General features: G+C 48.1%; 1 protein-coding gene and 1 long non-coding RNA gene across 7 annotated transcripts in view; one reads left to right on the forward strand and one right to left on the reverse strand.

The window, feature by feature from the left end:
• Positions 1-1,233: 1,233 nt before the first annotated feature.
• Positions 1,234-6,749, forward strand: LOC107183177. 2 transcript variants are annotated; one of them, XR_001513960.1, is made up of 4 exons: positions 1,234-1,276; positions 1,649-1,707; positions 5,052-5,112; positions 6,375-6,749. It is a non-coding gene; the product is annotated as an uncharacterized LOC107183177 (long non-coding RNA). The 2 variants fall into 2 exon arrangements; XR_001513959.1 differs by lacking the exon at positions 1,234-1,276 and having other exon boundaries at positions 1,588-1,707.
• A 3,032-nt stretch (positions 6,750-9,781) lies between these two features.
• The window catches only part of CES5A (carboxylesterase 5A), a 163,067-nt gene continuing 160,303 nt past the window's right edge, over positions 9,782-12,545 (reverse strand). For all 5 annotated transcript variants that reach the window (XM_015564351.1, XM_006764340.2, XM_006764339.2 and 2 more), the window contains 2 exons: positions 10,371-10,443; positions 9,782-10,265 (listed from right to left, as the gene is read on the reverse strand). In XM_015564351.1, the coding sequence (XP_015419837.1) occupies positions 10,013-10,265; positions 10,371-10,443 (326 nt within the window). In that variant the 3' untranslated portion in view covers positions 9,782-10,012. The remainder of the gene's footprint in view (positions 10,266-10,370; positions 10,444-12,545) is intronic.

Consider the following 12,545-nt stretch of genomic DNA (forward strand, 5'->3'; position numbering starts at 1 on the left):
CCTTTGTCCTAGGGAGGTGGCTGGGAACACAGCTTTCCCTTGGGGAGCTCCCTCAGGTTTCCCGTGTGGAAATGGATTATCTGGAGAGTAAAATCCTAGGAATTGGCCTTAACTCCTAAGCTGCTAGACAAGTCTTAGGAGAGAAGAAACCCCCAGGGGCTCCAAATTAACACCCCCACCCCTCTATGTCCATCAATTTACTCAACAGATATATGGTGAGCATGCACGCAGGAAGCACTGGACAAGTGTGAGCCCATGAGCTACTATGCCCTTCACTTGGCTTTGACCACTAATCATGGCATGAATTAGCACAGACTTTGTGGTGAACACGGCACAGGCAGACCAGGAGTTGTGGGGCCCACTGGGTGGCCCGGTGTCCCTTTCTGGAGAAAGAGAGGCTTATGTACCATCCACTCCCAACCAAAATTCTGTGGATCTAGAATTCTGTGAATTTTCCAGTGGAGCCTAGAAGACAAGCAATGTTTCTGGAACCTCAGTTATTTTCATATTAACATTCCCTTTCTGCCATGTCAGCACACCATCTGTACTATTGTTAGCAATTTCCCTCCAGTGTCTTTTACTTTAAACACACTCATTCAATAAGAAAATGTTACATCATGGCCATACGTGGAAGACCTGGATGACTTGCCACAAATAAAGGTGAGCATGGAAGGTGTGTCACTGCATTTTAAAAAAGTAAAATGTTGGCAAACATAAAAAGTGAACGATAAGTAACAACACCGCTAACTGATTTACAAAAGTGCAGACCTGAAAATAAGTCACCCAATGGGAAAAGTGGACGGTGGGCAGTCAGTAACATCAGGGCAGGGACACCTTGTCCACCACCATGACCTCCAGTTAGAGGACCAGGCACCGGCCTGATCAAGGGTCACCTTTACTGTAGCCAATTCACTGAGCCTCAGGGAACCTCTCCTTGTTGACACTCAGATCATTGGGCACAAATCACATTACGTTCTCCAATCTCAATGACCTTGAGGCTGCGTTATTAGGTGGTGACTCCCAGGGGTCAACCTGGTCCTAGGACCTACTGGGACAGAACAGGTGTGGAGAATTTTAGCCTGGGCGTGGGTCCCGGAGAGGAGAGCTGCACCCCCTCCCCCATGGGCATAGATGGTCATCTGACATGGCACAAACCACTGCCAGTGGGGCCGCCGCCAGCAGGCAGCTCTAGGACCTCCTAGTTTAGCTCCTGCTGAGTAAGCATGCCTTGTGAAATCAGGGTAAATGATGGTGTGAGAGTCCCAGAATCTCAGAGGTTGGTTTCTTGCTTATGAAAAGGACTGGGGTGCTGTTGTTCTCCACAGGGTCCCTTGGGGACCTACCAGGGGTCGGCAAACTTTTCCTATAAAGAGCCAGCTAAGTAGGCATTTTAGACTTTTGGGGTCATAGGGTCTCTGTGGCAACTACTCCACTCTGGTAGCAAAAGCCACGTAGGCACCCTCAGGGAAGTGGGCACGGCTGTGTCTCAATAAAACTGTATTTTAAAAATAGGTGCTGGGCTGGATTTCGGGCATGGGTCAGAGGTTACTGACCCCTGATCTACATGGCGTGGCTTTGCCACCCTTACCTCATGGTTTCACATGTTTCCTCTCTGCTCCTCCAAACCTTGTCACCTCTTAATTCCCAGGACAGCCAGGAGAAGGCGGGGACAGTTTGGGGCACTGATGCGCTCTGGCAATCCTCGGGGTAAGAAAACACACAAAACGCGTTTTAGTGTGAGGTCGCTGTATTTGCCCAGATGTCTATAAGACAATCTACAACAATTTGAGTTTGCTGAGCCCTTTCCAGAATATAGTTCAATCTTAACTTTTCTGGGCCTAAATTTGCACATGTTTTTCTGACTTACTCTTTCTCCTCTTCTTATTCTTAAAAGGCTGAAGGAAACTCTTGAGAGCAGTTCTAGCAAGCAGGGACTGAGTCTACAATCAGGCTCTTATCATTGAAGGCAAAGAACTACAAAAGTTCAGTGTTCAGCAAAGTGGAGTACGTTTATTCCTGGAGTTATGCAAGGTTATTTAAGACGGTGTGCGAACACACCTTAAAGCATTTATGTAACGGTTATGTATTGACTTTGCTGCGTACTAGAAAACAAAATCCCTAATGTCAAAGTCCATGATTGAATGGATATTATTTATGGCAGGAAATTGCTAGCTGTGCATTAAAATCCATCCCGCACGGGGAGGTGAACACACAATGCAGGGTACAGATGATGTGTTGTAGAACTGTGCACCTGAGACCTGTATCAGTGTGTTAACCAGTGTCACCCCAGTAAATTCAGTGGAAAGGAAAAATGTAGAAACCCATAAAACACTGTTTTTAAATATTCATTTAAAAAGGTTCTCCACTTCCTAATAAAGGAGGATCGAGCACTTGCATTCATTTCCACTCCATCCCCAAATTCTTCTTCAAGGACATGAAATAAAGTCTTGAAAGGCACACGCCGCCATATACCAACAGAATGGCTGAGGGGACAAAGGCAACAGCAGGATGAAGCTGGGAGAGTCCAAGGCAATGACCACTGTTTGTTGAGCAGAGAAAGTGGAAGTTGACTCATGGGGAGGAGGGAGCCCGGGACAAAGGGATTCAACATGGAGAAGTCTCTGGAAGTGGGGGTGCAGAGACCCCCATGTGTGCACCTGGGGAGTGCAGCTCTCCGCCCCGAGGCCCAGCCCCAGGGCAGCGTTCCCACAGGGGCTCGGTCTCTGCCAGTCCTAGAACTGAACTGAACCCAGGGAACCCAATCACCTGATTATAACTGAGATCAGAAGCCTTGGCAGCAGTAACATAATATGATTTCTGCCCAGAAATCTGAGGGTCAAAAGGAGGCAGTGGCCTGAAGCTCAAGAAATGACTGCAGTAACGGTGACTCCTGGTAACGCCAACGCCTGGCCACCTCCCTCCTCATGGCCCTGAGGGTGGACTGCCGGGGTTCTTGTCCCAGCATCAAGAAGGGTTCAGGAATCTAGAGAAGGCTGTGTGTAGATGACATAGGAATCCAGAGACTAATAAAGAGTCCGGAGATGAAAGATAATTTTGAAAGGCACTGGGGGTCAGAGGACCTTCAGCTAAAGGAACTGAAGACTCCCTCCTTGTCTAGGACCCTTGCTTTTTATTAACACAATTTGTCCTAAGGCAAGGCAGAGATAATACACTTCAAAGGGTAAGATTTCAAAGGGTACAGAAGCATTGTCAGTTTGGGGAATAGCCTACAGGAGGTACAGGTGTTTGGCCAGCAGGAGACAATAACATGTAGATTAAGATGCCTTTTAACTGTCTGGCAGCCAAGCAACCAATTTAATGTATCCTATTCAGGTTTGGGGAAATGCCTTTAGCCATTCCCAAAAGGTGACTACATGTGTGACTCAACCCTGTTGAGTCCCCAAGTCTCATCAACCTTTTGGTGAATCTCTTGAAATTATGACATGCTGGAATTGTTCTACAGCAGTGGACAACATTGTCCCTGCTCTTGTATTACCAACTGATCTTCCATGGCCCTCTCTTCCTATCAAGTAACTTGTTTTGTGGAATGCAATTTTGTAAATAAATTGTTACACCTAACCAAACGAATCAAGGAAATATCCAGTCATTAATAAGAATGAACGTGTCGTAGTCCTCTGAAAATACCAAAGTATTGACAACAACACGGAGCAGCCGGAAATCTCTTAGTCTGCTGGTAAGGAGGGCACATTTGTGTAACCATTTCAGGAAACTTTGGGTGTGTTGAATAAAGTTGCCATAGACGACCGCCCGGGACCCAGAAAAGCCAGTGGTCGATAAAGATCCAAAAGAAAGGCATGCAGGTTGTCAATGAATGCCAAGTTCTAGAATATTCATAATATTCTACTCATAATACCCGGAAACTGGAAAGGATCCAAGTGCCCATCAAGAGTAGAATGGGTAATTGATGACCTATTCACACACATAATGAGTCCACAGCAATGATGAAAATTTGCAGCCACATACTGACATTGTCACACACACGATGTGGATGGAAAGAAGCCAGATGCAGGAGCAAGCAATTCTGTTTATATGAAGCACAACATCCAGGATGATGACAGCACGCTGCTACAAGTCAGGATGGAGGTGACCTTGGACTGATAGGGTGGGCAGGGACTGGACCTGAGTTCCAGATGCTGGGATCCTGACCATCTCCTGTGCCTTGATCTAGGGCAGCTGTGGGCAAACTATGGCCCGCGGGCCGGATTCGGCCTGTTTGAACAGAATAAAACTATTGAAAAAAAAGACTGTACCCTTTTATGTAATGATGTTTACTTTGAATTTGTATTAGTTCACACAAACACTCCATCCATGCTTTTGTTCCGGCCCTCCAGTCCAGTTTAAGAACCCATTGTGGCCCTCGAGTCAAAAAGTTTGCCCACCCCTGATCTAGGGGCTGGGTACGCAAGCATCACCAGTCAGTGACAATTCATGAGGGCACCATATATAATATATATAGAACATATATACTATGCTATATATTATATATCACTAAACTATCCTATATAATAAAAGCCTAATACGCTAAGTATCTGGTTGTCCAGTCATCTGTTCAACCAACCAAAGCATAATATGCTAATGATATACTAAGGCCGCTCAACTGCTAGCTATGATGTGCACTGATTACCAGGGGGCAGACACTCTGACTGGTAGGTTAGCTTGCTGCTGGGGTCTGGCTGATTGGGACTGAGTGAGACATGCCTTGGAGCCCTCCTGTGGTCTGGCTGGCCAACCTCCCACTTCCCTCCCCAGCCCCAATGGGATCCAGTGCACTGGTGGGGTCCCTCAACCTGGCCTGCACCCCCTTGCAATCCGGGACCCCTTGGGGGATGTCGGAGAGCAAGTTTTGGCCTGATCCCACAGGCCAGGCCGGGGGACCTCACTGGTGCATGAATTCATGCACCAGGCCTCTAGTATGTGATATAATATGGTTACCCTAATTTACATATTAACCTATGTATCATATTATACTCTATATCATAATTTCTTACATGTATATTATATTCCATTAAAAACTTAAAAATGTGTTCCAGGCCTTCGGAACATACTATCTAATGGAGACAAGACTGTTACAGAAACATTACTAAAGACTATGTAAGTATTAGAAATAGAATAGAATGCAAATAGTCAACTGCAATTATTTTGATGAGGACTATAGTGTATGTACTCACAGAGATCCTATTTACCTTACCTAAAGCATATATTGAATATATTGGCTCTTACACAGGAAATTCCATGAGGTATATAGAGCTTCAAGTGTAATTATATAAAGGGGCCCAGATAGATTAGATAATGATAGATGGATGGATGGACAGCCATATGGGTAGATGAATTCACTTTTTATCAATCATCTCCCCCCCAAGCCCCGAAAAGAAAGAAGTCTGTTTCCTGTAGGTCAAGGTTAAAAGCTACCCTCTAGGCCTCCAAGGTATGCTCCAGCCACCTTGCCAAACGCAGCCACACTGCCCACTAGGCTGCCCCCCCCCATGGCTATTTCCACCACATCTTGTTGGCCTCTATCCTCCTGTCCAACCTTAAAGGCCCAACTTGAACTCTGACCCGTCCATGGAGAACAAGTCTCTTTGCCAACAAATTGCTTTGTACTGTGACAAATCCCCTTGCTTCCCAGGGAATAAAACGAACTCTTAAAACAAACTTTTAGCAGAACACATGGCTGTGCCCAATGGGTCCATCTTGCTATGGGAAGGAGGTTTGTCTTGTGTACGTGTTGTCTGGGGCAGCGCCAGGCAGGGCAGCTTCCCCGGGTGCATGGGTGAGCCCGCCTCCACCTCTGCCCAGGGAAAAGCCTTGACCTGCAGCCAGGCCCAGAGGCTGTGGGGGAGGAGACCTGGGCTTTGCGATTGGGCAGAAAGGTCCAGAGTCCAAAGTGCCCAAGGGAGGAACAGGGCGCCATAGGGGAGAGGAGGTGGCGCTTACATTTGATGGGGACTTATGAACTTCAGGAAAGAAAACTACGGCTGGCCCTGCCTCTGCTCTGCCTGCGAGTGCTTCCAGTCAGACTTTTCAGGTCAGAGAGCACCTTCTCACCTTCCAGATCAGCGGTTCTCAACCTGTGGGTCGCGACCCCCTGGGCGGTCAAACAACCCTTTCAAAGGGGTCACCTAAGACTATCCTGCATATCAGATATTTACATGACGATTCATCAACAGTAGCAACATTACTGTTATGAAGTAGCAACGAAAATAATTTTATGGTTGGGTCACAACATGAGGAACTGTATTTAAAGGGCCAGAAGGTTGAGAACCACTGTTCCAGATGCACCAGGGGAAAGGGACAAGGATAAATGGTAGTAGTTGGTAATTTAACTGTTTTGACTCGTGTTCTTTTCCTTCCAGGTTCTATGCTCCATCCCATCACACCCACCTAAAAGCCTGGGAGGGAAGCCCTTTTCCCCTTTTGTGATGCTGCCCTCTGCTGGATATTAGGAAATTCACAGGCAAAAACATCTGATTTGTTTCTGCAGTTTTATTTGGGTTTGATTTACGTAGTGATTCAGATCCAAGATTGTTTGGGAGGGGAAGAAAAGGATTTTCTGTAAACCTACATGTTTAATTAGAAAGAAATTAAATATCTTGTTTTCTCAATTATGAGAAAGCAGAGGTGACTGTGAAATGCATGTGTTTCCCATGGATATGAAGTGACACGACCCTTTTGGGAAGTGAATTTGTAAGACATAAGAATAATTTTAAAAGGGCATGGCCTTGGCCCTGCACCTCCAGATGCCAGAAGGAAGTTTAACTAAAAGCACTCATTCTCAAATTTGTTCATCAAATGATGCCCACAGATGCCCAGGAGCCGGCTAGTGGCTGAAAAGACTTTGATGTCGCCACACCAGACAGGTGTGCAGGCTGGTTTTTTTTTAAAGATCCTTCAGCAACTAGGTAAATGCATATGACACAATAATAATCAGCAGTTCTTTTTAAAATATACTTTTAAATATATTTTTATTGATTTCCAAGAGGAAGGGAGAGAGGGAGAGATAGTAACATCAATGATGAGAGAGAATCATTGATCAGCGACCTCCATGCCCCACACTGGGGATCAAACCTACAACCTGGGCATGTGCCCCAACCAGGAATTAAACGGTGACCTCCTGGTTTGTAAGTCGATGTTCAACCACTGGGCCACGCCAGCCTGGCTCACTAAGGAATTTTGGGGGGAATCCCTGCACCTTTTCAGATTATTGTAAAACTAGAGGCCCAATTTGTGCCCCAATGGGGTCCTTTGGCCTGGCCTGCAGGATCGGGCCGAAACCAGCTTTCCAATATCCCCTGAGGGGGTCCCAGATTGCGAGAGGGTGCAGGCCAGGCTGAGGGACCCCACAGGTGCATGATCAGGGTGAGGCTGTGGGAGGGTTCCAGGGCGTGTCAGGCTGGTCTTGCTCAGTCCCGATCAGCCAGACCCCAGCAGCAAGCCAGCCGACCTGTTGGAGCATCTGCCCCTGGTGGTCAGTGCACGTCATAGCGAATGGTCGACCCTCTGCCCCCTAGTGTCCTGCATGTCACAGTGAGCAGCAGAGCGGGCTTAGCATATCATTAGCATATTACACTTTGATTGGCTGAATGGACGACTGGAGGACTGGACACTTGGCACATTAGGTTTTTATTATATAGGATGAGGGGTCAGGGGTCCAAACTTAAATACCTCCCGAGGCCAGGTACTATCAGTGAGTGAAGAAGGCCTCGGGGGAATTGTGGGGACCTGGGAAGCTGAGAGCTGGGGGGGGGGGGGGGGGTGAGGACAGCCGAGCCTGTAAGACACCTGCGGAGGGTGGAGAGGAGAGGCTGCTCTCATTTACACAAAGGTGCTGTGTGAGCTGTCGGAGGTCCCTGTTACAGGTGAGAAAGCAGCCCCACTGCTCATAGTTCTCTCTCTTTTTTTCTTCTTCCGGAGAAACTAGAAACACGGCCTTTAATGTGAAAGTCCCCGGATTTAAAATTAGCTGGAAGCTAGTTCCAAAGCCATGCTTTGACCTGATGTGGGCTGAAGAGAACCATTCTGGGGACCCGAATCCGACGATAAGTGGATGAACCAGGTGAACCCTAAGTGACTGGCGCCTCAGAAACCCCCTCATTCTGTGTCGCCCGTGCGTCATCGTGAAGCCGTCACAGAGACACATGAATGAGCCTGGCCCCTGCGATCAGGGTGTAACAGGGACGGTGTGGATATAATAAGTGAAAGCGGAGGTGACGCGCTGCTGGAGGCACAGGCGGCCGAGGGCCCAAGGCTGCAGACACAAAGGCGAGCGGAGTAGCGAGGTGAGGAGTCCCCGCCGGCCCCACCCCGGGGGCCCTCACTCCCCGCTGACGCAGCTTCCTGTGTCCGCGCACCCGCACCGCCAGCCCCCACCGGCGCCTCCTCATGGCCGTGCCCGCGCTGAGCTGCGGGCGCCAGGCACGCAGGTGCCCTTACCTTCCCGCCTCCCGGTCCGCTCCGGGCCTGAGGCCAGGGTCCTCTTCCTGGCGCCCTTGCTCGGGTCGGACGTGCCTCTCCAACTCCCCTGCGCCCAGGGGCTCCCCACCTACTCCGCGTGGCTCCTGACGGAGGGAAAGAAAATGGCGTCTCCCGCCTGTGCGCCTCAGTGGTCGAGCGCCGACCTCTGAACCGGAAGGTCACGGTTCATTTCCGGTCGGGGCACCTGCGCTGGTGATGGGCTCCATCCCCAGTGTTTGGTGTGCAGGAGGCAGCGGGTCAGTGACTCTCTCATCATTGATGTTTCCCTCTCTCTCCCTCCCCTTCCTCTCTGAAATCAATAAAAAGATACATTTTAAGTGACATCTCATTTAAAAAAAAAGTAAAAGTGCATCCTTTGAATGATGGTAGGCATAATTCTCCCTGCCCATCTTCTGGTTAACGGCAATGCCTCCTTGTTAAAATGATAAATGTTTCCAGAGACAGCGCCCTAAGACTTCAATCTAAAGCAGATTTCCTTGTTACAACTTTCTTAAAACACCTTACTTCCACTGAGTGAAATGAACAAACATACACAGTAAGATAATCACTTGGGTGAAGCTGGCTCCGTCTGTCTGCTCACCAGTTGAGGGAGAGCAGGTCTTGGCTCACCGTGTCTCCCAGAGGGGATACGCCGGTACACAGCAGGCACCCAGTGTCGATTTCCTGAACGATCAATTCGCCTCCACCCCATCGGGGAAACATCTCTTCCCCTTGGTGTCCTTGACCTGACCTTGCTGCCTGGAGTGTGACTTCTGGGTTCCTGACCTTAGCGGGTGTCTGGTTTCCATTGCTGAGAAGGAGGCTGGCTGGCATGCCTCCCTCCCCCACCTCTCTCTGAGCCACAGAAGAACCCTGTTCAAGCCAGCGATGGTCAGGACATCCAAGCTTGGCTGTGCCTGCAACATGCCTGGAGGGGGGTTGGAAGACTCACATTTCAGGTAACACAAGCAGACACCTTTTCTGATAGACCAGTGGTTCTCAACCTTCCTAATGCCGCGACCCTTTAATACAGTTCCTCAAGTGGTGGTGACCCCCAATTTCATTGTTACAAATTGAACATCATTAAAGCATAGTGATTCATCACAAAAACAATATGTAATTATATATGTGTTTTCTGATGGTCTTAGGCGACCCCCGTGAAAGGGACGTTCGAGCCCCAAAGGGGTCGGGACCCACAGGTTGAGAACCGCTGTGATAGACAGTCTACTTCCTCTTGGGTGTTGGGTGTGTGTGTTTTGGGGGAAGGGGGGTAGTTTTTAGCCCAGAATTAAATTCTGTTCCCCACACGTATTTTACATTCTGCTTTTATTTCATATGCATAACACGATCATCATTATGCCAACCCCCCTGTAGATGTATTGAAGAGATCTGGTAGCCTTCGAGGCAAATTGCACTTTTTTTGATGTTGCAAAGAATTCCCTAAGGATCAGCGGAAGCAGCCGATTCCGTAAAGTAGCTGAACAACAGAAAGAAGCCAACGATAGCGGGAGACATTGAAGCGGGAGGAGGAAAAGCAAATTCACACAGAGATACCCGCTCCATGAGAAAAAGAGGAAAAGGAAGGCAGAAGCAGAGAAAGGAAGATGAGGGAGAAAAGAGGACCCAGTTGGGCCCCCCCGGAAGTGGCCATGATCAAAGGGAGGGTTTCCATCCAAAACTCCACCTTCTGCGCTCTCAATCCCTGCCCCACACTCAGGTTCAAATCCAGCTGCAGGTACTGCTCCTTCTGATCGTAAGCCGGCCACTGAGGCAGGCCAGCTCCGTTAGGGTTCCTGGGAGTGAGAGAAAAAACGGGGAGTTGGAGGGTGTTGGGGGATGGGGGTGAGCTTTTCATCCTCAAGCGCCCAACTGTAGGGAGGCCCCTGAGGCGTACTTACCCCGTCCGAGCAAAGTTGGCCCAGTATCTCATCATCTTTCTGCTCAGCAACTTCTCCTCCTCAGTGGCTCCTTCTGAGGGAGATAATCACAAAATCCGGCTCCCAGGACGGTGCGCCGGAAGCCGAGGTGCCTCGCATGTGATGAACACCTTTCACATCCCTCCTCCCGTTTCACTCATTTTGCATTTGCAGGTACTGAGGCTCGGGGCACCTGCGACTTGCCCAAGAAAGCATGGCCTCCAAGTAGTGAAGGCTGAACACACATCTTCCCTGGGCACCAATGCTCTTCCGGCCACTCCCCTGAGGCTACCAATGCCTGGGGGACAGGGACCTTCGCTCTCTCCTCTCTCTAAGGATTGCATTTTATTTATTTGAAGGAGTAATGCTCAAATATTATGTTCAAAGCACAGAACCTAAAGTGCAGAAAGAGTATTTAATAAAAATTAGTTCCCCTCCATCTCTTCTCTCTACTGTTACAGGCCTGAGGCAGAGACTGCTACCAGGCTCTGGGGCGCCCTCTGAAGGCCGACGAGGCATGTACAAGGGTTAAGAGGACACATTTTTATACTCGCGGTAGCCTAACGGACACGAATTCTGCATCTCCCTTTTTGCTAAAATTCTATCCAGGAGATAGTTCCACAATGTCACCTATACGACTTCCATTTATTATCATTTATTGTTCTATAAGTACAGGGTGTCCCCCCCCCAAAATGTATACACACTGTAATAGCTGGTAGCTCAATTTTGAAAACAAAATATATTTTCATAAACACTGCCTCTATAAATATTCAAAGTGTGTGTATACATTTTCGGGACACCCTACATGTATGTTTATATGCAGTTATATAAATATATAATTCCTGTATCCAATACTCTATTAAAGTATCTTTACATTATTTCTGGAATTTTGCTAGTAAAACCAATGTGTTCGTGAGCAGGTTTATTTTTGTGCATGCGGAAGTATAATTGCACACAAAAAACCACCACCCTAGGAGTTGAATTGCCAGGCTAAAGACCATATGCATTTCAGATTTTCATCGACTTTTCCGTTAATACATGAGGTTGTCTGTGTCCCCACACCTGCCCCAATAATGATGGAAAATGTCTTGTTCTCCCCAATGAAAAATGATTCCTCAGTCAAGACAAGTGCTCAGTCCCATTGTGGACAGTGAGGCTCAGTGGGTTTTCACATTTAAAAGCCAGTCACATTTCCTTCCCCACAGACTGTCTGTTTCTACCTGTTACCCAGTTTCTGTTCTCATGATTTAGGGAGCTCTTTAGAAAACTCGGAATTTAACCCTTTGACACATACACCATCCGGTTTTTTTCCCGTATGGAGAGTCTGTGTACCCATCAATAGTCCAGGCTCTGTCATGGTTGCTGAGTAATAACAAAAGTGTGCTTGTGAGAATTACTTCATTTCATCCCCATGGCGACCTAGGAGGTGGTTGCTATGACTGGTGTTATAAGATGAGAATGAACAAATGAAGGGGTGAATAAGCCGCCACACACACATACACTCTATAGGCGCACCTCTGTCCTCATTGCCAGGAGGCCGGAGGGAACTGGCCCAGAGCCTGCATTGCGCAACTGTCTAAAATGAAGTATTTTAGGGATAGTTTCTGTGAGCAGTTCCTGTAACCTTTTCTATTGATAACCTCATCTGATTGGCACCAAACAGGTCATAAATTCAGGAATACGCGAGTGAACCTCAGCAGTTACAGTCCACAAGCACTTACATGAGAGCACCGGGATCCAGGCCACTTTGGGCTGCGATGATGGAAAAGGAGGTTCTTGCCTTTTAAAGCCCTGGGAGGTAGCCCCGTGGGGGTTTCAGAAAAGGGCAGGGTGGGCGAGACCAGCAGTCAGAGAGATGGAGAAAGCCTTTCTGATTTTTTCTAATTAGACTGCATGAGTGCCCCCACGCGCCCGTCTCTTAGGCTTTAGTACCATGAGAAGCACTCAACCAGCCGGTGGTGGCAGCTCTTTCTCATCATCATGGTTTCTAAAAGCACCCGGGGAGGGTAGTTCCCAGGAGAATGTCACGTTTGTAAGCCAGAGAGTAAATAAATAAGTTAAAACTAGTCCTCCAGCCGAAACCGGTTTGGCTCAGTGGATAGAGCGTCAGCCTGCGGACTGAAAGGTCCCAGGTTCGATTCCGGTCAAGGGCATGTA

The sequence above is a fragment of the Myotis davidii genome, unplaced genomic scaffold, assembly GCF_000327345.1.
Source record: "Myotis davidii unplaced genomic scaffold, ASM32734v1 scaffold2621, whole genome shotgun sequence".
NCBI classification, from domain to species: Eukaryota; Metazoa; Chordata; class Mammalia; order Chiroptera; family Vespertilionidae; genus Myotis; species Myotis davidii.